This window comes from Solea senegalensis, linkage group LG12 (assembly GCF_019176455.1).
Source record: "Solea senegalensis isolate Sse05_10M linkage group LG12, IFAPA_SoseM_1, whole genome shotgun sequence".
Classification (NCBI taxonomy): Eukaryota; Metazoa; Chordata; class Actinopteri; order Pleuronectiformes; family Soleidae; genus Solea; species Solea senegalensis.
The window spans coordinates 13,275,113-13,301,662 of NC_058032.1; the positions used below are offsets into that span (position 1 = coordinate 13,275,113).

The following is a 26,550-nucleotide window of genomic DNA, read 5'->3' on the forward strand; positions in this document are numbered from 1 at the left end:
GACACAGTAATAATAAACGCCAGACCAGGCAGGATACTCCTAAGCTCTGCCGAGATGTGACTACAAGCACCAGTAGGACTGCTGTCGCCTCTGCAACGTGCCCCACTTGCAAATGACTACAAATCTCAATTCCATATGCCACCTTGTACGGGGGTTTTATTACATTGCCACGTCTTAGCCATGTCGCTTTGTGATAATACCGTGGGAAGAAAAAGATCGGAAAAAGTCTGTGAGGTATAAAAAAAAAAAAAAATGTCATGATTTATTCAGCAGGGTTCATTTCCTACTACAGTAATATGAGATAAATATGACCGTGTTCACGGTATCCAGAGATCAAGGGTAAAAATGGATGCACCGAGCCAGTGACACCATTTGAAAGGGAATGATTTTTCACCTTGTGGAGGAAGCTGTCTGAGGACAAGCTGTCTAGGGATGTCCCCCACCCCCGCACCCCCCGCACCCTCCGCACCCCCCACCAGCCTGGTTATCTACCTCGTCATTATCGCGCTGGCAGTCGGGTGGCAGGTGCCATTCTTCCCGGTTTTTGGAAGCTTCCACATTACCTGATGGGGTTGCTGACTGCATCGGTGTCTCTGGCGCTGACGCTGCCGAGCACAGTTCCCACCGCTGCATTCTCGGGAACTTTCCACTCATAGACCGCCGAGAGGAAGGCGGGCGGCTCGTCCACGTCGTCCACAATGATCTTGAGCGTCGTCTTGTCCGTGAAGTCGTCCAGCGTCAGGAAGCGCGTGTCCACGTGATCGTTAGCGGCCTCCGCCGCCATGACGAACCGCCTCTTTGCTTCGTAATCCAACGGCTATGAGAGGGGGAGGGGGGGGAAAAAAGGAGAAACTAGAATAACATTTCTTTTCTTTTTTTTGCCAACTTGTGCTTAAGACAAATGATTATTTCAATGAGATCTGGGCACAGCTCCGACTGGATGTCAACACAGTTCCGTCGTCTCCAATAAGCTACAAGCTGCGAGGGTGCACTTAAGTAATGTTGTGTTTTCATTTAAACATTATGACGCCGGTGATCACCAAACAGCACGCACAACCATTACATCCTTCCCAAAATTGAGTCGGAGAGCGTCTGTGATGTTTCTTCTTTATTATTTCATTATCACCGCATCTACAGTAAATTGAAATCTCCCGTGAGAAGCATAATGTAATTGGGAAAGCACGAGTGGAGAAATAACACTGAGCTACGCGAGTCTCCTCATCTGAAAAGGCAGTTATTTAAGATGAAATCGTTGAATAAATGTTTGTGCACGGCTCGGGTTCGGCCACTTGGCGCTCGGGTTTTTTTTTTCTAATCTCAGTGTTGAGTGTGCATATTTTATATGAATGAGTGCCAGTCACTGAATAACGCTGTCAGACAAAAATGGCAAAAACAAGTTTGAGTGTGTCACAGTGGAATGAGGAATTAGAGGCCGTAGCTAGCTGCCTCCTGTTTACCATGTCTGAGGGATGAAGGCTTTCTTTATCATCATTACATTTGCACATCAAAAGTTCCTGACAGGAGTCCTGAGTTGTGACAGTTTTGTTGAGGTTCAGTAGATTATTAAAGCAAATGTTTTGGTGGACGGTGGCTCGTGAAAATGGGGGTGGTTGGGGAGCAGTATCATTCAAAATAGTGCTTTTGGAACTGATTTCGGGAGTCAAATGTAATTAGAATATTAAAAGAAACAATAATAATCGCATGCTGTACTTTGTTTTGCCTCTTTCCGTGTGTAAAACCAAAATGCTTTGGTGTATGACCCTCGCAGAACAATAAAGTTTTGAATCACAACAATCGCACCCACGGAGATCAACACTTTTTAAGTTCCGAGCAGGCAAGAATTACGTATTTTTTTTGTCTCTCTCCGCATCGCGGGGTTTACAGCTGTCCGTCAGAATGCTGTGGACGGACAGACTGGTGCGCTTCACTTCACAAAGACGTGAGATCGATTAACGTCTCGCAGGTGTCCGGTTTCAAAGACTTACAAGGTTCAGTGATCTTAAGATTCCACTGCTACAGAATCCGCCAAAAAAAATAACCTCATGTGTGTTGATGCCTGCAACTCGGCACTGCCCTCTAGAGGAGGTATTGCGTAAATACCAACGATGTGGATGTGGGGCAGGGACAGGGAGACAATGAAAGGACGGACAAAAAATGAGTATAAATGGGACTTTACACTATTCTTGTGTTGATTCCTGTGGCAGTATTATGCTTAGTTCACTGTGGATATGGGCCAGGATTAAGCTCCTCCATGAGTGAGAGCTGGAAGGGAGACACTAGTTTCTGCCAGGTGTGTGTGTGTGTGTGTGTATGTCAGGTGAAATGATTTTTCAAAATTTTGTATGCGCTGACATCTGTGACAATTAAATCTTTAACACCAGTCATGCTGCATGTGTGCCCGCCCACACTGTGATTTCTACCAGCACTGCCTGAGGCATCAGAATAAAAATGGATATAGAGTGAACTGAAATAAAATAAAAAAGAATTACAGAAAATACAGCCGTCACCGAGGGGGTTATAATCTGTATTCACCTGGGCTAGCAGAACCACCCCCTCCTGCGTCACTGGGTCTGTTGTAATGATGAAAGTGGAGGTTCCCTCCAGATCATCATTCAGAGTGTAGGTCATTCTGGCGTTGATGCCAATATCTCCGTCTTCTGCCATGATCCGGCCCACGGTGGTGCCCACGGCTGCGTTTTCTGGGACGCTGAAGGTGTACAGGTCTGTGGAAGTGAGGTGGACAATTAAAAAAAAATGACAAATACATCCAGACTGTACAAAAACCTGGGCAATGTAAAGCCCAAGCATGTGATTTACGTGCTCACTGTCAAGCCAAGACCTGAGAGGGACGGAGCAAAAGGAAGGAAAGCATCTTTATGGTCATTACACAACCGGTATAGCACAACAAAATGTCAAGATCAGATTCTAACATGTTTTTTGAGTGCTGAAACTATGTGTAAAAATCTGCCCATGCGTCCATTCAGGCCTTCAAATAATGACTTGTTTGAAAGCTCCCAGACAACAAGCAGCAACGCGAACAAGGCAAAGGCATGCTGCCTTGTCAAAATGTACTATTATGGGCCTTGAAACCTGTAAAAGACGAGGCCAGTGGCTTGAAGGTGAGCTAATTATTATTATTTTTTTTTAATAACTTGATTGTGTTACAGTTTCATGACTGTAGTGTAATTATCGCCTTGTATTTGCAACCAGCCTGCACTTCCTATATGGTGACTATACCTGACGCTAATGTGCCGAAAATCGGAATTGAGTCATGAAGCTGCCGAGATGAGTCACTTCCAGTGTTAGTTCTTGTTTTTGTAACTTTATTTCTTACTGTTCATTTTCTTAACACTGTTTGCAGCAAGAAAACCCGGGTTCCTGACCTGGTCGGAACAAGGGCACCGTGCATGGGTTTTCTCCGGTTTTCCTCCCACAGTCCAATAACATGCAGATTTGGGGATTAGGCAAATTGCAGTAAATGGTTGTTTGTCTCATGGTCCTCAGCCGGAAAAGGGTGGAGGAGTTTAAGTATCTTGGGTCTTCATGAGTGAGGGAAGGAAGGATGGAGCGGGAGTCTGCAGTGATGTGGACGCTCAACCGGTCTTTTGTGGTGAAAAGGGAGATAAGCCGAAAGGCAAAGGTCTCAGTTTTCTGTTCAATCTACGTGCCAACCTCCCCCTATGGGCCTGACCTTGAAGGAGCTTGGACATCCTGAAGGGGCTCAGAGTAGAAGAGCTTACATTAACTAATGCTGAAGCCGTGCACTGTTCCTCTTACTAATACATAAAAAAAAAAAATATTAAAACCAGGCGCCTGAGAAGCTGTAGCTCAGAAAAGGATATCAAAAGGAATACTAATTATGGGTGGTAGTGAATAGGTGGTGCATAATGATAGCCCAGATTGGGAGAAAAACAACAGATAAGAGAAGTTTGATCATTCAAACGTTGCCCGCAGAGCTTGACAATAAGTTGTTCATAGTTAGTCGAGAGAGTTGTGTGAGGCGATAAGAATGGAGAACATTGTGGCGAAGGGTCAATATGTGCTAGTCAAAGATAAGTTGTGGCAAGTCCACATAATCCTGGCCTAACTCTAATAAGAAGATGAGAAAATGTGATTGTGTCTTTGAGCGACTCCATTTGGATGACTGCCACAACTGGGAGGAACTCAACAGGCAACCAGCTGCTCCAGGAGAAAAAAAAAAGAAAATCCCTGCTGATAATAATTTGTAATTATGTGACAAAACAGAGGGCAGAGTTCACGCCATACAACTTTAATAAGTCTTTTTTCTTTTTTGACTGAACACAGAATCCACACGACACCTGCAATAAATGTGAATGTGACATTAATAGTTAAAGGTATCATCCTCCCTCTCATTCCTGCAGAATTGATTTCTTTCCAGGGCTTTCATTTAGTGAGGTTTATCGCTGTGGGGGGCTTGGTTTGTTTCCAAAGGTCATGACAAATGTCCTTTCAGGTGTAAATGATTAAATTCATGCATGTGCAGGTGCACGGAGCATCAGCATCTCCTTCCTCCGTCTCCATCTGTTTCTCTCTCTCTCTCTCTCTCTCTCTGTGTTTCAGTCTTCGACTGCCCTCTTTTAATTTTGACCACCGGCTTAATAACGAGATGTGTACGGTCGAACGTAGCGCTGCCAGCACAAACCACTCGCCCCAAACAGGAGAAGGGGGATCGAATAAATACCCTTCTAGTTGTAATATTAAACATGTCCTCACAGTCTGCAATGCTTTGTAGCCTATCATTGATTTTCTGAGTGTGAGTAGGTGTGTATGCGTGTGTGTATCTGTGTGTGGGGTCTGGGGTTTGCATTAAAGTTAGTAAAGCAGTACTTTCTTTTTGGATATAATCGCTAACCTATCACGTTAGTTCTGCAGTTGTTGTTTTTTCCTTTAAGTGATTTTTTTTCACCATGGTCTGAGGAGGAGGATAATGAGGATGAAGCCACAGGCATAATGGGCCAGAATGTGTCCCCAGGGGGTAATTCAAATAATGTTAAAGTTATTATAATTAAACACTCGTCCACCCAAGTGCATCAGGACACTATCCTTTGCATCCCAGAATGACTGGATGATGTGTGTCCATTCAGGCAGCTCTAGGAACACAGCAGAGCGAGGTGGTCACCTCCGTAAAGAAAATACTTTTCATTTTAAGGTGATGTAGGGTTTAGGGGTGGGTCAAAATATCGACTTATTCCTCGTGTAATACGATAATAGATGTAATTGATACGCCAGGGTAAATATCGATATTTTAATATCCCTCTGAAGCAGGGATGGGAATCAGGATTGGATCAGACGGATAAAGATATAAAATAAGATCCAGAAAATCCTATATGTCGCATTCATATATGCACAGATTGCAAAAGCATTTTGGCTAACAACAATATTTGTGACACAAATGGAGAATTATGTCTTTGAAATGACTCGGCACAAATGTGTTGTTAACAGATTCATAAATGGTCTAAAATTACAGTATCGGACTAGTACCGGACACAAGTCCCTCCTCTAAAGTAGACAGTCCCTGTTTCACTCCCCGGGCGTCAGTACTTGACGGCGCTGCTCAAATGAATGAGGGAAACTTGGGCAGAAATGACCTGGCCGGGATAGGAGCGGGATAATGGCGGAGAAAGCTACGTTAAGACATGCTCCGTCCACGTTCAATACGTCGACTTTATGCACTTGGATATAAATAGAGAAAGCCTGCACTTTTTGATTGTCACAGAATCGTTGTATCGTGATATTATTGGTATCGTGGACCGTGTACCCTGTGATGTAATGTTGACCTTTGAAGGAGGTCTTGAGGATAGAACTGTTTCTGTATGTAAATTAAAACAAAGTTGTCCAACACTGGTCAGAGGAGGACTCACGGTGCTGAAACATGGGTCCGTTGTCGTTGACGTCGGTCAGGCTAACGGTCACTGTGGTGGAGGCGGAGTAACCGCCACTGAGGCCCAGCATGTCCTTCACCTGCACCACCACCAGGTACTGCTCCCTGGCCTCACGGTCCATGTCTGACCAAGACGTTACGATGATACCTGCAGGTGTGGAAGTGGAGGTGGAGACAGGAGAGAGGCAGGAGGAGAATCAGCATCATTAAGCTGTGGCTGGATTTCTGTGTTTGTTTTCTCAAACCAAGTAAACAACCGTTTGCCTCAAGTCGTCTTTGAGAGCGCGGTGCAGTGTGAGGTACGAAATTGCACCACAATAAACTTCAACTCTGTGAATTTATTCAGTATAGGAAATCTCAAGAGGGATTTCTGATGAATTATTGCTTCCTCTGTTTGGCCAAAGTGGAGGGGATGTGGGCTGCAAACAACAGATGAGCCATTTGAATCAAGAGAATTAGATCGACCTGGCAAATGTATGCTGTGTCTGCGTTGGAAGGCACACTGTAATCACTGTTTCATCTATTCATCTGCTTCTTTTTTTTTTGGTGCCGACAACAGAACATCCAGTATCCTCTAGAATCTTCTTTCATTTTTACAAGTAAATTATCAAAGCATAAAAAGGTCTTATTCTCAGTATTGGTCAGTCCAAACCTCTCTCTTTTTAAAAGGCAGTAAACAGGACATTGGAGACTATTTTCAGCTATGGGTTAGTACACTAATACAAAATCTCTGCAGCGTAATTGATGTGACTTTTAATGGTCTCCCAAATCTTATTCTTTACCAAAATACTACTCTTAGATTGAGGAGCTGAATATTATTTCTTTATTTTATTTATGCAAAATGATGGGTGTGCATGCTCATGTCCTCAGACTCTATAATCTGAATCTTTCCTTTTGATATTTATTTTAATTTTACATTTGGTACATATGTATATTTTGGTTGGACAAAACAGATCAAAACCATCAATTTATAGAAAATAGACGATAACCTAAAAATAGTGGGAAAAACTGCAACTTGTACTCTTCAACTAATGGCTCCCAAACACATTAAATGTGAGTCTTCAAATGTTTCACAATTTAGTATCAACACAGGTCTCCCACATTACACAAGAACATAATTCACTTAAACAGGTCAAGTTGCCAGGGGCATTTGTGGGATGTGCCTAAAGTGACCAGTGAGACAAAGCCTGGGAATCTTTCTGCACTTATTTCATATTCAAAGCTGCATCAGGCAGGAGCACTCGTCATCGGGAGGTGGTTAACACTCCGGGATCACGTGCTCGTCTCACTGACATTTACAGCTGTTTTACTGCATTTGAAGGAGCCATATTTTACTTTAATTAATGTACAATATTAAATGGTTTTACTGACATTTTGTTTTGTCGCCGTAGACTTCCATAACCGGTCTTCTCCGTCTCTTTTACAGAGAGAAAAGCGAGGGAGAAAGGATACCGTCGCTGACTTCAGTCACAAAAAAATTCATTCCGTTTTTGAGAAAGTGAAATTTGTTGAACTGCTTAATCTTTTCTTTATTTTAGGTTTCTTTGCAGCACAGACGGGTGTTTTCAGTGCTGGAGTATGATTTGTTAAAGCCTCTTGTGACGGAACCAATAAAGTTGTGAGTCTGTAAATTTAAACTATTATAATTTAAACTAAATTATTTCTGCACATTCTTCTTCTTCTTTTTTTTTTTTACTTTTATCTAGTTTCACCTCTAAACGGGCTCCTATTGGATGGTACCAGCTGTCAATCAAACGGATTAATCTATAATCTAAGTATTTTTCTTGTAAAGGGGAACATAATTTACAAAACTGACATCATGTTCTAGGAATTAAGGTCATTAGCTCCTCAAGATACAATAAATCAAGAGAGAAGTAGAATTCCATTCAAATTGGCACCTTTTTTTTTCAACAGCCAGTTAAATCATACTTCCCCAAGGAAACTGGAAGACTGTCCATTTTCTTTGTATCGAGCTCACCGTACCCTGGGTGGATTCTGTGGATGCGGCATACGTTAGTGGCTGAAGCACAACATCGTGGCTGGAACATGAAAGTCCACCCAGTGGAGGTTAGATGCAAAAGGTTCATGGCAACATCTACCACCAAACTGCTGAGGGACCTGGGAGTCAAGGGGCCCGAGCCAAAATGTCCTGCATAGTCCCATGAGATGTACGCCAAGGGACGCAGGCTCTGGTGTATCGTGTGAAAGGCTGAAACACCCTAAGATCTGGAGGAGCACGACTGATGATGCCTTCCAAAATTTCACAATTGCACAAAAGGATATCAACACCTCATCCTGTGTTTTGACAAACTGAACGTGAGGCCTCCAGCTCACCTGTCTTTGGCTCCACAGAAAAGTAGGGCTCCCCCTGCAGGATGGAGTACAAGAGCTTGGCGTTGTTTCCAAACATGGGATCATCAGCATCTGTGGCTGTCACCTGGGCCACTGTGGTCCCTGTGGGATGGAGGGAAGGACACACACACACAGGCAGAGTTAGCTCAGCCAGCAGTTCCAGTCCACAGGGAAATAAAGTGATTATGCCACATTCCTGCAGGGTTTGTCTGTCTGGCATCGAGGGGCGATGTTGTGAAAAGGGTTGGTGGGGTGCGGTGGTGGGTTTGCAGCAGCAGTGTTGGCTGTGCCGGTGTGTGTGTGTGTGTGTGACAACCTCTCCAGCCTTATAGCGACATCTCTGTCACTGTGCACCTGACCCCCTGTTTCCCGTCTCCTTCACACTCTGATTCAGTTTTTACTTCTCTATCTTTCTCATTTACTCCCATTCTCTCCGCTGACCCCATCCCTCTGCTCGCCTCGCCATGTACAGTATCTTCCTCTCCTTCACTTCCTCTGTCTATCTCGTTCTTTTGTCCCCACGGGGAGCTCTGTCTCTCACACAGGCGCGTGGATTTACTGCAGTATTTTTTTTCTGATTCTCATTCACCTGCTCTCCAACCTTCCCCTCTCACTCTCGCTGCCTGAGTCAAATGCATTATGATTTATTACGAGTGCGATATTATGCCCGCCAAAGCAGATTACGTATAAATTGAAATGGTAATGTTTGTGGTATGAAAAGGGCAGTGGTTATAATGACGTTATTTAAGAAATTTAGCCATAAAGGCATTCAAGCGACAAAGCAGAATCCAATACTTTTAACTTCCTGAATGGCGACAGATGACAGACATTCACATAACCTTTTGTTTATTGTCTTCACTCGAGATTTAAGTTAAGAAATAATACATTTGAAGAAAAAAAAAAAGTATGAATCCAATAAGCAAATAAAAGGGGTTTTATCTATCCAAAAGAAAAAAAAGTTTAAATATTTATGAACAAAAACACACTCACTTATTCCCATGAATAATATTCAAAATACTTCACAGGAGGTCACAGCAATAGTGAAAAAAATATTTCATATAGATTTGTCTCTAAAATTAAAGGCCTTTATCTCTTTGGGGAATTGTTTATGTGAGGCAAAATAATCATTATAATGAGAAATAAACACAGTGCCAGTCTGGTTTATTGCATCTACCTCGTGGACCGTTCAATGACCAGGGAGCAGAAATGAACACATTTTCATGGCAGTTCTTGTGACAGCGAAATACTTAAGTCTAAATGAAATGACTTACATTGCCACTCAATACGGGACATTAAAAAAACAAGGCGCAAAAAATCAAAATATGAACGGACATTTTCTTCAATAAATCCCAGACCTTTATGTGAATGAGGACACTAATTCATACACAACATATTTTCCAGTGAAGGCTGTTTACAGCAGGTCTGTGGATTAACAGGGACAGGACATTGGAAGGACATGTCGCTGTTGAATATTTTAAAAATGTCAGTTTTTATGGCCGTGTACCACAAATTAAATTTCATTCATCTCTGCTGTGTTGTGGGGAAGACATACGTCTTTTATATGTGGCGGAGGGAACGTTGCCTTGCTTTGCGAAGGCCGCCATCTTTCACCGACGTGTTCCGACAACAGCGTGAAAGAATGCGAGTGTGAACGTGAAGGCCACTGTTGTTTCCTAAAAGTGGGAATAAGAGAGTGTTGAGCTGATGAGCACTCGGTTGCAATCTGTCGTCTCACCATTAGGTGTCACTCAATCTTAGTCACTGGTCTTTTAGTAAACGGCGGAATTAGATTTGTGTCGATGTTATCAAACGTTGATGTTTCACGGAGCAACACTTTATGAATTGATCAAACAAATGTGAACCACAAAAGAAACAACTTACAAATAAAATATTGATTTAATCATTCAAAATTATTGTAAACTTTTTGTATGCAATGATCGTAAATTCACTCCGGACCTTTTGCGTTTGCACTCCCTGGTTTTTTGTTTGCGATTCCGTCCGTGGGCGGGCCTTATAGGAAGCTGCCTGCTGATAGGCTACTGAGTTTTGGAGCCACAGCTCAACGGACCGGAAGTAGACACTTGCTTGGAGTCGCTGTCCATCTCAATCTCGTTTGTAATATCTCAAAGACAAACGTTAAATTCCGTACAATATATAGATTATATTAATATAAGTACCTTGAAAACTTGTGGGGACGAGATAAAAGCTGTCAATCACACTGGTGTCCACTCATATCTGCCATGATTTTCTTTTAAATGGTGACACAATTGATCATGTCCCCTTTAAGATAACCTGAATTTACAGATTAAGAAGTTTCCAAATGAACTGGAGCTCTTTTTTTGCCCCTTTTCAAGCCAGAAGATGACTTCCCTTTACATAGATATGAAAAAACTCCACTTTTCTGAAACATACCAGTTGGACACATCTCGGGGATGCTGGACACATATGGCTCATTCAGGAACTGAGGAGCGTTGTCATTGATGTCCTGCACCTTGATGATAAACTCTGACTGGGGCTCCTCCGGTTCATTGGATCTCCTGTTGATAGCCTGGGCCTGGAGGACATAGAAGGCCTTTTCCTCCCGATCGAGCTTCTTCAGAGTCCGTATCTCACCCGAATCCTCATTTATCGCAAACGCATCCCCGGCGCCTTCCCCTGATAATATGTACTTGATGGAAAACTCGCCTCGGTCAGAATCCGATTTGATCTGCAAAAGAAAAGAAAAAGGAGGGGGGAGGGGGAGTATACAGAAGCTTTGTTTTTTTTCCACATGGTTTTGCAGAGGGAAAACTCGAAAACAGGATTTTTCAAAGAGAAGTGCCGTATCAAGGACATGGCGGACATTCAATCTGAAGCGGTACCTGGCCAATAACACGAGGAGTGGGATCTTCCTCTGGGACAAACAGCTGTTTCCAGATCCAGCCTCTCTTCAGGCGGCGGTGCAGATGAGTGGACCCCTGGGCGAACTGCGGGGCTTCCAGACCCTGAGTGCATCCCATATCGCTCAGCACCCCGCCAGGAATCATGGAAAAGAACGTCACCACGGCCAAAACGCCAGGCGTGCTCATTTTTACTGTCCACCCGTGCATTTCCTCTGCACCTCCCATGCTTAGCGGACAGCGGATGAAGGTGTCAGTGGCCCAGTGCGACCGATTCCTCATTCAACAGCACAGTATAGTCCATGATCCCGGCAGTGCGGTGTGTGCCATCTTGTTATGATGCCGTTTGTATGCCAGCACATGTCTCTGAAATAAAAGTTAACAATTAAATTAATTGAGGCAGTGAGGAATTTCCAGCAGTGCACAGAGACTGCACAACGAGGAAATTAAAATCTGTACCAAAAAAAAATAACGGCTTTAATTACACCAGCACAAGCACTGATCAACAATGCAACCTTAAAGGATGGAAATATCCACTCCGGAAGTTAAAGTGCGCGTAACTTGAAACATTTACAAGCTGTAGTTAAAAATAAATCTGGTATTTAATCAGCCATTGTGAATAAGTGGTGTTTAATCAACCTATGCTTATAGCCGGGTGTGTGTGGTTTGACTAATTGGAGAGATTGGCATTTCAATTTGATTATTTTAACCCGTATTGACTAAACTGTCAAAGAGAACATTGCATCACTGTTACATGATATTGACAATTAAAGTTATCTAAAAGTGTCAGGAAAAAACAGCTTAAGAAAAAAAAAAGACAAAGGTGAAGAATGATTTGTCTGAAAATGGGGTAAAATTAAGGAGCGTGGAGCTGAAAAAGTAATGAATTAAGGTTTTAATTAGTTTGCTACAAGTGAATAATTGACATCTGGAATGCATCTTGAAACGACCAAAGAAAAGTCAAGTGCAAACATTTGATTAATAGTTAGTTAAAAGTGAGGAATTAACAGTTGTAATGATTCATTAGTCTTTAATTAAGGTTTATTCTTTACTTTTACTTAAAGCAGTTATTAAAACTGGTAGCTGAGTGTTCTGTCTGCTATGACCAATGCATTCATTTGAAAGCATTTGGCTAAAACAGTGGTTCAGTGGGTTTTGTGCCATTTTTTTGTGACGTCAAACCTCCGAAGCGCTGGTCTCAAAGCTTGGCTCAATAAAGGCACATACCGATTGAAATAATAACAATAATGGATAAATGGTTGAAATGATGCGGTTGAAAGTGGAGACACTGACAGCGATGCCACAGCACTGCACGGCGCAATTGTGTGAAGGATGAGCTGATACTCGCAAATATCAAAAAATCTATTGTTTTTTTTTTTTAAATGCATTTTCAAATCAATTCAACATGACAGGTGATGTAAATTGAAGACTACAGCTCATCTGACAGAGATTTAGAAATGATCTGGTTGGCGATAAACACTGCTGTATATGACCTTGATGATGAGCTTATCCGCTTTTGTACATCTTTTAGAATTGCGTCAAAGACACCGCACAGCAATAATTCACACACGTATAACAAATTCAAGCAAGAAAGTCAAACCAAATTGGATTTTTACAAGTGAAACAAATGCATTGTCCGAGCGCTCCGCTCCCTGTTTTGTATCTGGCCGTCCTGCAGAGGAGGTTGAAACACCAGCTCTCTGTTTTGAATTCAAACAAGGCTCTGTATTGTGTTTTCACAGACGGGGGGGGGGGCGGAGTCCCAGCGCCATTCCTTAAGCATGACACTGCACTCTGCCGCTGACTAATGAAGACTTCTAATTAGATCAATGTCTCCCCAGACACGGGAAACAGACACACATGCCTCTGAAAAACTACGAGTCAAATCGATGCGCCAATTATAGCGCGCACCAAAATCAGGGTCAAGAGTGTGAGGACAGCGAAAGTCATGGAAAATCTGATGGGAACCCCCCACAAACACAATGGACAGTGTTGACTAACTGAATCCAACTAACTTGTGTCGTCTTTTCAAGAGAGCGGTCAGTTGTGTCCGGTTTTTGTTGAAAAATGAGCAAAATGAACATTTTTGTCACATACGTATGCACATCTGGGGGAGGCGTTGATCAAATCCAGTATTGGTTTGAAAGATAGAAACAAAGAGGTTACCGGCGTTGAGGCTGCAAGATCGATTGGTTATCATCGCCCTGAAATATTGCCTTAATTTTTTTTGGGGGGGCCCTCCGTACGACAAAGGTCAACAAAACAGAGAGCAAGAGCGATGCGTTAAGTGGGAGCCAGATTAATGGTTTCATCTGCTAAACGAGCCCCCGTTCAGGCGGGATGGGGAAAAAAAAATCATAAGTGAAGAAAAATAGTGGTGCTTAATCAATAGTTGGGGGACAGTTTGCAATAAATGAAATTCAAGTACACTCAGTACTAAAACAAGTGTCTAACGCATTGCAGTGATGAGAAATCAATGCGTCATCCATCCATAGCATGAGCATATGAGGACACACTGTTAAAGGATGACACTTACTGTCATTCAACCTCACATCACCTGTCGACAGAAAACTGAAAATGGTCACGATATGTGATCAGAGATAAAGGAAAGATGTTCAATTGAAATACTTTGTTCACCAACAAAAGGTGCATCCGGTGTTACAGCATTTCCTGTGTCTGTGGACTCTTTTTATGCTTTTAGTTTGGTGTTTTGATCTGTTGTGCCACCCACTCTCTTGCACCAAATACCACGGCGTATTGCACTTTGCTTTCAGGCTTCTCAGGTTGGGAGAATATTTACAGCCTATTTTTATAACCTCGTTGTCGCCTCTCATCGGGTGATAGTTCTCCCCCCCCGCTGCTCTCAGATTGTTGTTGACACATGTGAATTAAACAAAAGTGTGAAAATAAAACATAAAAGAGACAGTGGAACAGTTATGTATAGGTGTTTAGTGTGTTGTACATGAGTGAAGGTCCTGAAGGTCACTTTTTTTTTTACACATTTCACACGATCTCTCGAGTGAAATTTAAAATCGGCGACTACAATTGTGGTTTTAGAAAACACTTATTTGAGAATTATTTGACAAAAATCTCAAAGCACATTTGAGCAAATCCAGACAAAAAAACAATTACACTGTGACAATTATTACCTCTGCCAAGGAGGCTGTGTTTTTGACCTTGTATTTGTCTGTTTGTTTGCTTGAGTTGAGCATAACTCCAAAAATGCGAGGACGGGAATGTAGGTCAGGGATGTCGGCAGAGGTTGTTGACATGATGTCTTTGTATGTACCAAAACAAAAAAACTGTAGATGTTGATCAGAATCAGAATCAGAATCAGAAGAGCTTTATTGCCAAGTACGATTTGCACATACAAGGAATTTGTTCTGGTGTCATTGGCGCATAACAAGCATACAAAATTTGATTTAGCATTGTTTGAGACCTCCATCTTTTACTTTGAAAAGCAACAAAAGTATTGGCCTGGACATAAAACCCTGAATATGTTCCACTGCTCTCCCACTGTTTTAACTGTTAATATCAGCACAATGTGCACATATGCGCACATGCATGCACTTTTGTGCATGGGTGGTCCCGGTGGAAATTTTGAATCTAGAGAATAAGTGTAAGAAGTTGTTTCAGCAGTTAGAGAAGTTGCAGTATTAATGCCTAAGCAGCTCACAATGTCCATGTTTAATCTCGTGAAAGTAAATTAGCTGTCAGGATCCATTTGTACCGAGCTGGTAAAATCAATTACCGATGCGAGCTTTCATTTCTTCACTCAATTTTTCGATACGGAACGTGAAGGAGGATAGGTGTTTGTGCTTATGTGTGTCTTTACGGGGGCCGGATTCATATCTCCATGCATCGCGGAGTGACATTCCAATTAGTGGCCAGTGAATCGTGAGCTGTTATGGTCTTTCATAGCGCTGCCAAGCGCGCGCCACAACTGAACGCCCTGAGCCAAAACCAGACAACAGCCCTGGATGATGTTACTCGGAGCAACTGCTCAGCTGCCAACATGCCAAGGAGTCTGCTTTAACAAAAAAAAAAGAGAGAAAGGAAAAAAAAACACACCCTGAGGGTATCAGGGATTTACTGATGTGGCTGGAATAGTGCACAGGTCAACAGATGTTCAGGTGCCAATTTAACAAGTGATGAAATTCTTGCTAAATAACAGAGCGCACGAATATTTAAAGAAAGAAAACAAGAACAACTGGAGACCTTTGGTCAGTTTCTGCCTTTTCAAGAGGCTTTTATTCCCGCGTGACAAGCCGTACATGCAGAGTGCCCTGTGGTTGACAGCCATTCATTACCTCTAATAGGCCTTCCTCCCATTTCCAGCAGACCTCCCGTAGCTTGCATGTACAGTATGCGCTGCTCTGCCACATGACAGAATGACAATGGGCTGCAGTCTCACAATGTTAAGCACTAGATGCACTGAGACGGTCACATTATTTTTCCTACACGGCGGTGTGTTCGAGCTAATAAAACATCGCTCCGCTGAAGTAATGGCTTCGGGACGCTATTAAAATGTGTCTAATGTGCCAACGCAAATGTTGAAATGCAACATTTCAAGAAAGATTTCAAGGGGGTGGGGGGGGGACAAGGAGCAGCTTCTGTTTAACACTGTTGGGTGACGGTTAACGCGTTAACATTACAGCACAGTAACAACATGGTGCTTGTATGGTAATAAGTTTGTGACAGAGAGGTAATGACATTTAATTTTAATGCAGTTTTTAACCTTGATAATAACAATTGTAATAGGGTAATAACACAGTAATACCAGGTTATTTTCAAAGTAATATCTAAAGTAGGCCTATGATAAAACATGTCAACAAATGCTGGGATGGTAGTCATGAAAATAGTTAATAAAGCAGTACTTATATATAGTATAGGACTTATTCAAAATGTAATATTTACGCAATATTGCAATATGTGTCGCATTGTGGTCTATCGTCATATACCAGCCTGAGTAACAACCAGGTAAAAAAAAATTAAAAAAATAACCACAATTAATATTCACCATTATTTAAGGTTAAACTTTATCCTTAATTTGACCCAGTACACTTTTTTTACATTGTTATTACCAAGCTATTACTTTGTAATTACAATGGGAATAAGAACTATTGCCATAATTTACCTTCCTTATTACAAAAGTCTTTCCATATTCTTACTACATTGTTACTGCACTATAATTTAAAGTGTTATCTAACTACTGGAGTTACCCACTGACACATACTGAATAGTTATTCGCACTTGTTGTTTTTCATGCATTAATCATATACATAATCATTCAATAAGGGACGGAAACATGCAAATACACGTGGAGATCTTTGGGTTAGTAAAATTAATTAAAGAAAGCTTGAGTTATAAGCCTCACTTCCTTAGAATCACCCTTCAAAGACAAAATGTCCATAATAATTGGTCATTTGGGACGCTGTGTTTACTGTTCAGCTCCGTAAAACAATACAACTGACGTGCAGTTTGTTTTTCTTCACTCAAGGTCCTGAAAAGAGTCCAGAGACCTGCGCAAGATCAGCAGGGGAAACGTCAAGTCATCATGCACTTGTTAGCGAGTAATTTATTTCATTTTGCTACACGGGCACAAGTGGAAATTATTGCCGTTTAGCAGCGTCGCAAATTTCCACCGACTCTTATCAGCGATGTACACTACATCCTATTACTTGTAAGGAAAACAATTCTGTCAGAGATTAGCCGATTTAAACCAAAGGCAATTACGTACAAGGAAGCTTAATCATGATAATAAACATTTCATTTCATGACATTTTTTGGAGCAGAAAATTACCAAAATAGCTACTGCATTTAAGCGTCAACAATGTTGTCATTTCTTTTCCAGTCGTGTTATTCAAAAACCCTGAATTGTGATCAGAAATAAAGGAAATAAACGTGTTTTATTGAGACAAACACCAGCTGTAATTTTGACACATTAATAATAATAATAATACTAATAATAATAATACTAATAATAATAGGTTAAATGTTTGGGTGATTTATTTCTTTGCGTCTTTCTATTGACTTTTACCCGAAATAAAGTTGCTTCACGTTTGTTGCAAACTCACAACTTCACAGAGGCCACACAGTGACACAAGAGGTTTTTCACAACGAGATGACTTTGTCTAGGGTTCATGAAATCCACCTCCTAACATTCCCTTAGCAATTTCAAACATCACTGATGAATATTTTAGAAGGCGCGGCGCTGCTTAAAATGCCAGCATCCGTTTGAGAGTTTGGGGAAATTCACTGAAGTCTTGCTGTGACACATTTAGTCGATTGTATCCACTTGTTATGAGTTCCCTTTTGCCGGTGGTTTTAACGCTAAAAACCTCTTTCCACTCCTGCTCGCACGCCCATCTTTGATAAAAATCACATCGAACGATCTCCTCACAAGAGACGATTTCCTATTTCTTACATCGTTCACCGTCCCCGACCACACCCACCTGTTTGTGTGCGATTCTGCCGTCTCCCTCCGAACCACTTATCGCCAGCTGCCATCAAGAGAGATCGTCGCGTGGTGTAAGGAAACACAATCTGCTTAACTAAATGTCCTGGTACTGGAAAGCAATTCAGTCACCACAATAGCGGCGGCTGCGGTGGAGAATGTGCGTGGTTCTCACAATGCGTAATCCCCTCCACTTACGACCTCCCCTCTTTTTCCTCATTCTTCGTCTTCTTCTACCCTCCTCTGTCCTCCTCAAACTTCCTGGGGAAGAACAAACACAGGCTCTATTGTCTGGGCCTCATGTCTAAAGGCTGAGGAACACTCAGGGCCTTCATCGCCATGCAAATAGTCACAGCCCAGTCTTACAAATGGATTTCTATCTATTCGCTCCCTGTATTTCTCTCTTTCTCTCTTGCTCTCTGTCTCTTTTTTTTTTTCCTCTTTGTGAACAATACAGTGCTTATTAGAGTGAAGTCGGAGCATGGAGGAGATGGTAATTCATCCACTGTGAGGCCACTCTTTTCTGCTGCTGGTGAGACGACGGCAACAGTCTGTTTTTTGACATTCAACCCGAGGGGAGAGTGCGGTTCCTGCGCAGCCTCGTCCTGGTACATTCAAAAATTGACCTGTCATGACACCGAGTTGCAAAATCAGTCAAGATATTTTCCCCCCCTACATGTTCGCCCAGTTGCTTACATGTACTGGTGATCAGGATGGTGGCGGGGGAATGGAAGCTGATAGAAAGTTGGGCCTAGCCATCAATCTTTATGGCATTTAGGGTTGTTTTTCTTGACAAATGTTCATTACTTGACATGTAACGGGTTTTGAATTTAATCAGAAACATTGATTCATTATTTCTCTCCTCACATTATTCATAAAATATTGCTTTCTAAGTCCCAAAATGGGGAAATTTACAAAGTACATGACAGTGATTGTGAGGATAGACGTTGGAGAAGAGACATTTTCTCGGACATTGGGACTCGCCCCGCCCCGATTGTTCAGCGATCACGTCACTCGAACGTGTTCAATTCCAAGTTGATTTCAGGAAATCCATTTTTCAAAGGACCTCTACAAGTCTGCGGCTGATCATTTGAGTCACTCTCGTCAGCCCGCTCCTCGATGTGAAGACAAAATAACCTTTCGGATGAAGACGAACAACAAAACAAAGAGGATTCATTACATGCGTCTCGTAAACATTCTGACCTCCGAGGGCTAATTACTGTACTGCCCACAGTGCTAATAGATTCAGTCATTAGGAGGCAGCGAGAGCGTGGCGTTGCCGTCAGCGGCTCTAAATAACTCCAAAGTGACCGTGGCAGCCTTCGCTCAGCGCTTCGTGGCGGCGTGGAATTTGTTATTTCCGAAGTTGAGAATAGTTCCGGCCGTGAACCGCGCCGCTGCCATTCTGATTACATATCAAACAGAGAAATGTCAGGACCTGCTCTGTGACATTTAAAACCCCCCGATGTAGACCCGTGTCTAATTGAGCCTCCCCTCATTATAATGATGGAGTGTGTGCACCGGCCACTGCAAAAGAATATCCGAGATGAAAGGTGGAGTTTAGCGGCGACGGGGAAAATTATTTACATTCCCGCTCTCTTCTCTCCTCGCGACAGAACGCCGGGGAGCGATGAATGAGCGGCTATCTCTCTGTTTTGCCGTGACATTTCCGGCCCCCGTCGGAAATATGGGCCCCGAGTAATGGTCAGCATATTTGCAACAAGATAAAGGTGAAGTCTGGTCAAATCAGCATTCACCGGGATGTCAGGTTGCATAAATTACACGAGCTGTAATGGTGATATAGTGCTTGCCGATGTCCTGTATTACTCGCTATCAGTGAATTATCAGTCTCTGCGGTTCTGGTCTCAAAATGTTGAATTGTTCTGCATTTTTATGGAACGCTTTTGAATGTCAATAACAACCATCTTCTTTTCGTCACGTCAGTGGCAGATGTGCCCTTCACGGATTACCTTCATGTTGTCGTAGCGTCGCATTGTAATTGGAAAGAAGCGTAAACCGTCTTTGGCATTCTGCTCAGTCCGCTGCAGTGAATTTGATGAGGATGTCACATTAAAAATGCATGTTCCCCGCGTGCTCTTTTGGCCTTCGTCTTTATCCGCGGGAACGGCGGACACTTATGACAAATAAGGACGGGGCCGACGCCACCTGAGGTGGATCCGTCTCTTGTTTCGACAGGAAGCATCAGCGATGCGCCTCCTCCGCACCGGAGTTACCAAAAAAAGGGGGAAGAAAATGGGTCAAAAATAAGAAAAAAGACTTAAGAGCATTAAAAATGAAAGCAACAACCCCGATAAATGGCGTTTTTGTAGGAATCTCAGCGAAGACAGCTGACCGGTGGCCGCGTGCCAACTTGTCAAGCAGCTGCCGGACGATTACTTTGGAGACGTCTCGGGTCTTCAGATCCTCCATGAATCTGCCACAAACGAGCACTAACTCTGCGCTCGTGAGCGGCAAGGGAAATCTCCCGGAGCCCAGACGGGCAGCACTTTGTTTACACCAACATTTAAAGTGGTTCTGTTCATAAAATATACAGCCCAAGGTGGGAAGCGAGTAAAGTGCATTTGATCAGTGAGTGCGTTTTTAAGATACTTATATTTAACTTTGAGTGCTTTGTGCAACTTTAAACTAAGCAGATTGGTTTAAGAGCTGCAATTACTTGCCACTTTAGATATTTACAAAAATCTCAAGTGTAATGCATTGTTCAGACTGGAAACTAAACATATTTAGGGGAAAATACTCCATCAGCCAATTTACTATAGTAATTTCTGATTTGCCGGCACTCGTCTCAAACGTCTCCTCTCGATTTGAGGCACTATTCCAAATCAAAAGACAAAAGAGTCGCAAGTGTTAGAAGTAAAAACTCCCACTGATGTAACGTGACTCACAGTGGGAGCACTTTCTCTGCTTCTTCTGCCTCGTTTGGGTTTAAAAAAACTCCACTGAAAATGAATGAGCTGTGGTGGGAAGAAAAAAAAAAAAAAAAGAAGAACTCAGGTGAGGAGTAATTTGCAAATACCCCTGGTGCCTTTCAGGGAGACAAAAAGGAGTTTCAGTTTCTGGGTAAATCCCATATAGTTTAAGGTAAGTATGGATTAAAAGTACAAGTGATTGACATGCGGTGAAGAATCTAAAGAAGTTGAGTTTAGGCTTTTGAGCTGCATTTATTGTAGTTCTGATACTTCCTATGTTAGTTCATTTAAAGGGTTATAGTCCAACAGGAAACCCCCCAGATGTGCATGCTCTCAATGGATTTTAGTCAGTAACCTGGTTTCTATTAATATGTATCACAGAATTTCCAAAAGAAAATCCATATTTATGTATGTTTTTTTACAACCGGCATAGAGAAAGACACAATTTAATGTCTGGGTCACCACGGAAGAAAGATAAAAAAGGCACAACTGCGTTCCTGTGCATGGTCTTGGTCACATTTGGTTCTTGTTCCTCATATTTTTGTCATAATACAGTATTCAACTCACTCGTGCAGTGAAAGCTGCCATTATGTTTCAATCACATGATTAGTAAACATCATCCATTCACTCCACGGATACCCAAACTTTGTTCTAAGAGTAAAAACCTTCATGCAATATTTCAAATTGTATCCAAATTTTCAGTATTTCCATTCAGGTTTGTTTTAATGCACTGATTGAAAATGCGCATAAAAACAAGCTGATGGGAACCCACCCTGTGACTGCCAGAAACAAGGAAATGTGAGGAAGGCCATGGAGGCTGTTTTGAAATATGCACCCAGAGAGAAACCTTAAAAAAAAGAAGATGCAGTGTTGCGTCTTTTCACGCCGTACGATGCACAGCGAGAATATGCTTCCCACATCCTGCTGCACTTTAAACCTTAAACATACATTTAAGTCATTTTCAAACACTTGAAAGGTTGCCATGGTGCAACAGTTTGGAGGCGCTTCTATTTCTGTAAAAGCACGGTTCTTGAGATTTGTCTACATTGTTATAAGCACTTGAGTCAACCAAAAATAAAAGAGGCCTACACTTGTCACTGAGGTAAAACTCTGTTTTCTTTTTTTTTTTTATTTAATGTCAGCAAAGTTTCATCTTCTGAGAGTGAGAGCTGACAGCGTTTCTCAAAGGAGTCGCTCAAGAAACGGGAAAAGACTTTTCTCTCTTTCTCTCTCTCTCCCTCCTCTCTCTCTCGCTCTCTCTCTCTCTCTCTCTCCTCGGGGGAAATATAGTTTTGAGTCGAACGTGCGGTATCCATCACGCTGATGAAATGCATAATTAATTCTCATCATTCCCGTAATCCTTCTCCAGACTTGACCGCAGAGATGAAAATCACAAGCCGACACCTGTCTCTGCGGGCTGGGGCGATTGTACTTTTCTCACTCAGCGGCACAGAAATGCAGATGATAAATGAGCAAGGTTACGACGTATTTACACAAATAAGTTGAAAACAATCGATCCGGCGCTCCACGTTGTCATACCCTCAGGGATGTGGTTCCCAGGGAAGAATGCACAATCCCCCTGGCCTGGGTTCATTTCAGACGCAGATTGTGTCCGATTGATCAATGAGAACTACTGCTGAGCCATCAATCTAACAGGAGTGGAATAGGAAAAAGGGAGCATTAACATGTATAAGCTGCCGTGTCCCGACAATGTCCTCTACCTTGAGTTTGTCGGGAAAGCAGACACCTCTGGGGACATGAACAAAAGTGTTAGACCCGCGGCGGGGACGTGTTATATAACAGCAACAGACACCATGTCAACATCTCAACTCTTTCTCGTGATCTCATCTACAGGCTCCCCGTCTGCTGCCGCCGCCGCCGCCGCTGCTGCACAGTTGTTTTTTTTATAACACAGGTGAGGAGGTTAATAATCTCTGAATTGTGGGAACCTTCCGAGTATCACCTTCAAACGCCCCTCGAGGTAATCATCGCCGTACGTCGCTAATGAAAGCATAAAATTGCTGGCACCATTCCGGCCGTATTTAAAACAAACAGGTGATTAATGAGTGATTTCGGCTCGTATTGCTGCTAGACAGCTGCTCCGTACCGCAGCAGTCACTGGGCGGAGCGGTCGTCAAGGTCTTTTTTGGTGAAAGCTCGTCAGGTTCGTCGGGGAAACTCTTTTTCCATGTAGCATAATATCCTGGGCGTATGTAAAGTCTCAGTGCTTCAGGCCTCAGTGAGCTGCAGTGGGAGTTTCCCATGGCAGAGGCTGACATTTTCCTGCGATCCAGCATCGCCAGGAGTCACGTTAGCTCAATTTATGGGTTGTGCTTATGACTGGAGCAGGTCAGAGCGTATATGTATGTATAGCTGCTGGTGATACAACACGTTTCTCCTTTTCAACACAACCAAGCAATGTATGTTGATATCTGGTGGAGATTTAAAGTATCCCCAGGGAGCGTTTGACCTCCAGTAGTACTATGGCTTTGTATATTTCAAGCAACCTCCAATACACAGTCTCCTACACACACACACACACACAACGAGGAGGCGATAAATCTGTTGTGGCAACGACCAATTCAGGAAGAAGGAAAAACATGTTTTCTGAGTTGCTAATTTTATTGTTCAGTTGTGTTTGTGATGCTTCATCTCCACCATGGGCTCACTTGTAAAATATATTTTAATTTCGGTACGAATTCCTCATGAAATAAAAAGCAGTCGGCGGTGAATCACTCGGAAGGACACAAGTTCAAAACGCTGTAAGCACTTTGATTAAGGAAAGATCATGGTTCCATTTAAAAGAAGTCTAAGAAAGAAAGAAAGAAAAAAAAACTACTAACACGTTAACATTAATGTCACCCTGATTTTCTTTGCACCCAATTTGTGGTGACACATTGACAGGGAATATTACAGCAAATGATGTCCACGGAGAAATGTGTCAGCCGGGGCGATAATGTGAGTTTAATAAACTAATATTTGACGTTATTTCTACCAAATGTCGGCGTGGAGAATACACAGCCTATAAACTTAAATATTGACATTCAGATTGGGGCAGAGTGAGTCCTCATAATACTCCAAGTGGTGGTTTTATTCATTCGGTCCTTCAGTCATGCATCGGCGCAGTAGCTAATCTCTGCCCCCGAGGCACTTCAGCAGTAATGCACCTGTTAAAAAATAAAATCCCCGTCCATGTCATTCTAAATTGTGGAAAGATTGGCTAATATTTCATAATCGTTTGGAGGATTTATTGGACACTCGTGTGGGTTTATCTCTGGCTGGAGGGCTGCGCCATCACTCCGTTGGTTCAAGACAGTTGTTTTTTTTTGTTTTTTTTTACACGAAAACTAGTTAAGGTGCAGTCAATTTAACTTAACTCTGGAATTATGCAAACAGGTATGTAAAATTGAGAGTTTCAGGTTATGAATGACTGCTGAGAAAACACACGGTGGTATCCGGGTAAGAACCCTTTGGTGTTTGTACACGAACCTATGTTTGGTTTGTTCTCATTGTTTGAAAGTGTCGTCCTTTGCTGATTCTGCATCTATCAAGAACAATACTTACCGTACTGTCGCCACGCTCGAGCTGCCATGTGCTGCTCTTCCAGGTAAAGGCATCATTAGCGAGACACTTGTGTCCGTGTCTCGGTTTTTTCGGCGCTCTGATAATCAATTTCCATCGCAAGCCTGTTCCCCCCCTCAGGTGTGTGTTGCCTTTACATTTTCAGACTCTTTATGCTTCGTAAGCACTGAAATAAATCATTTCAAATTGAACTGATTCAAACTCAATCATGTGCAGAATGGAGTTTATGATGCAGCGCGTCTCTGCGGAGAATTAATCAAAATGACCGTAGGTAAATCTTTACACGGGTAAAAACCCAGACGTCAAGTTTGTTAATTTATACGTGTTTGATTTTCTCTACACACTGAAATCTGATTAGAGATAGAAAATCCACACTGAACAACACGAGAGTTCTTGATAATAGGAGGAGATAAGACAGCGCCACGGTGACTTAGTGCTTTGCCTTGCAGCCAGAAAAACCCAAGTTCGCAGAGTATTATCGCATTTATTAAACGTACAACCTGTCCATGGTGTACTTAACCTCTTGAACAATGCATGCTGGGAAAGATGCCAGCCTCCTAAACAAGGAAGAATGTGCTCTATCTGTGTGCCAAAGCAATAGAAGGTATCTTAAATACAATTCCACAGTAATTAGAGTACATTAAGTAACTTTATGCCACATTAACAGTCACTTTGACACTGCATCCACTTTAAGTGCACCTTAAAACTGCGAGAGTGATTTTTTTTCTTCCTCGCCCACAACAATCCTGCCAGACTTAACGGCGAACGTCAGTCTGGACAATTGATACGATAAACCCAATTGAAACTTTTAATCTCCCTCCTGCTGATAAGAACAAAGGAAGTCTGCGATGGGGGAAGAAGGAGGGGGAGGAGGAGGAGGAGGAGGAGGGGGATTTCTGTTCTTGATGGCCTAGTGTCAGTAACAGCAGAATCTCCATTAGACTGGCGAGGAAAACAACATTTGGGAGCACATCCCCCGCAGTTCAGCTCAATACATTTTCCACAGCAGTACAGTTTCAGTCTTTTTTCTATTTTTTGAAGGAAGGTAAAGAGCAGAAACTTCTGTGATTTATTGTGTTTTTGTAAAGAAAGACATTCTTGGTGTTCTATTTGGAAAATTCAGAATATACCAGTCTCTGGGTACAGAGATTATTGACTCACCGAAAAAAATGTCAGAGGTGCAAAAAATAATAAAAAGAAAAGTAGTCAAATGTTTTACTTTATGGATACATCAGAATCAGTGAACACATCATGGGCTGTACGACTCTCTGTGGGGAAAGCTGTGAACGCAACGTCTGTGAAGTCTTGTGACATTTAAGTATCTTAATTTTTATATTTGGAGACCACACATTCATATCACAACCATCACGCAAAGATATTGGTGAGTCATCTTATGGGAACTCTTTTAGGATTTCAAACATAATAATAATAATAATAATAATAATAATAATAAGGACCAAAACAAGAAAGATATGCTGTCCTGACTCAGCTAATAATGTCGGTAGAAGAACAGGTTGGGGCTCTGTGCAGCTCACATCAATCTTAACTGTCCCAAGTACCTGAATGCATCCTCACGATCCAATCACAAGAATATACCCTGAATTATTCTGCCATAATCAGCATTCAAATGCTAATGTGTTCCCACTGCCGTAATATTAACACTGATTGTCACGCAATTACATTTCTTCACATGCTGCTGGTTGTCTGCGCGAGTAGTGCTTCGAAATACTCAGCTCCTTCCAACTCTTTTTCGTTTCACTCTCTCCCGGTCTCAACGTTTTCATCATCCAGATTTTATGAGAAAAATGTGATGTCGCAAGACTATGTTTTACGTGAATCGCGGCTCATATGCAAAACACCTGCAAGTAGCAACTGTACTTTGTCGAAATTTTAGAACTATCGCTTTAATTTGGTGAAAAACTGTAAAGGAACCACAGCTACTGTTGACATTGGACACATCTGTACACTTATACTAGTGAGTTACATCATTTTATTCCTTGAAAATCAGTGTGTTTATGAATACAGGACGGGGCCAAACAAATCAGAGATGTGTAAACAGTCCTACATAACTCCATAAGTCCATATGTGCTCGGATCACTGCAGGACATTATGTTAATTCCAGGTCTGAATATTGTTTCCACAAAGTTGGAAGTACTGTATAATATCGCTATATGCTAATGTATTAATATTCCCCTTAGTGAAACTGAATAGTAATTCATCTTATTTAGGAGTCGCCGTGGATCATCTGCCTCACGTTGACTATCCCTCCTCTGAACGTGAGCAAAGCATCTCAACCTAGCCCAACCATTCAACCCGAGCTGTCTCTTGAAAATATACTAATTTCCTGTCCATTCTCCCAACTCCCGCTCCACATCCTGTCGGTGCATTTCTAAAATACATAAAAAAAACTGAAATATCAAGTATCTCAAAAATGCACTGAAGGAAATG

General features: G+C 42.2%; 1 protein-coding gene across 2 annotated transcripts in view; it reads right to left on the reverse strand.

The window, feature by feature from the left end:
* The window catches only part of cdh19 (cadherin 19, type 2), a 29,510-nt gene extending 11,774 nt beyond the window's left edge, over positions 1–17,736 (reverse strand). For both annotated transcript variants that reach the window (XM_044039686.1, XM_044039687.1), the window contains exons 1-7: positions 17,589–17,736; positions 11,116–11,499; positions 10,667–10,961; positions 8,237–8,356; positions 5,883–6,050; positions 2,533–2,723; positions 564–817 (exon numbers count right to left, since the gene is read on the reverse strand). In XM_044039686.1, coding sequence (XP_043895621.1) covers positions 564–817; positions 2,533–2,723; positions 5,883–6,050; positions 8,237–8,356; positions 10,667–10,961; positions 11,116–11,415 — 1,328 coding nt within the window. In that variant the 5' untranslated portion in view covers positions 11,416–11,499; positions 17,589–17,736. The remainder of the gene's footprint in view (positions 1–563; positions 818–2,532; positions 2,724–5,882; positions 6,051–8,236; positions 8,357–10,666; positions 10,962–11,115; positions 11,500–17,588) is intronic.
* Positions 17,737–26,550: the final 8,814 nt, after the last annotated feature.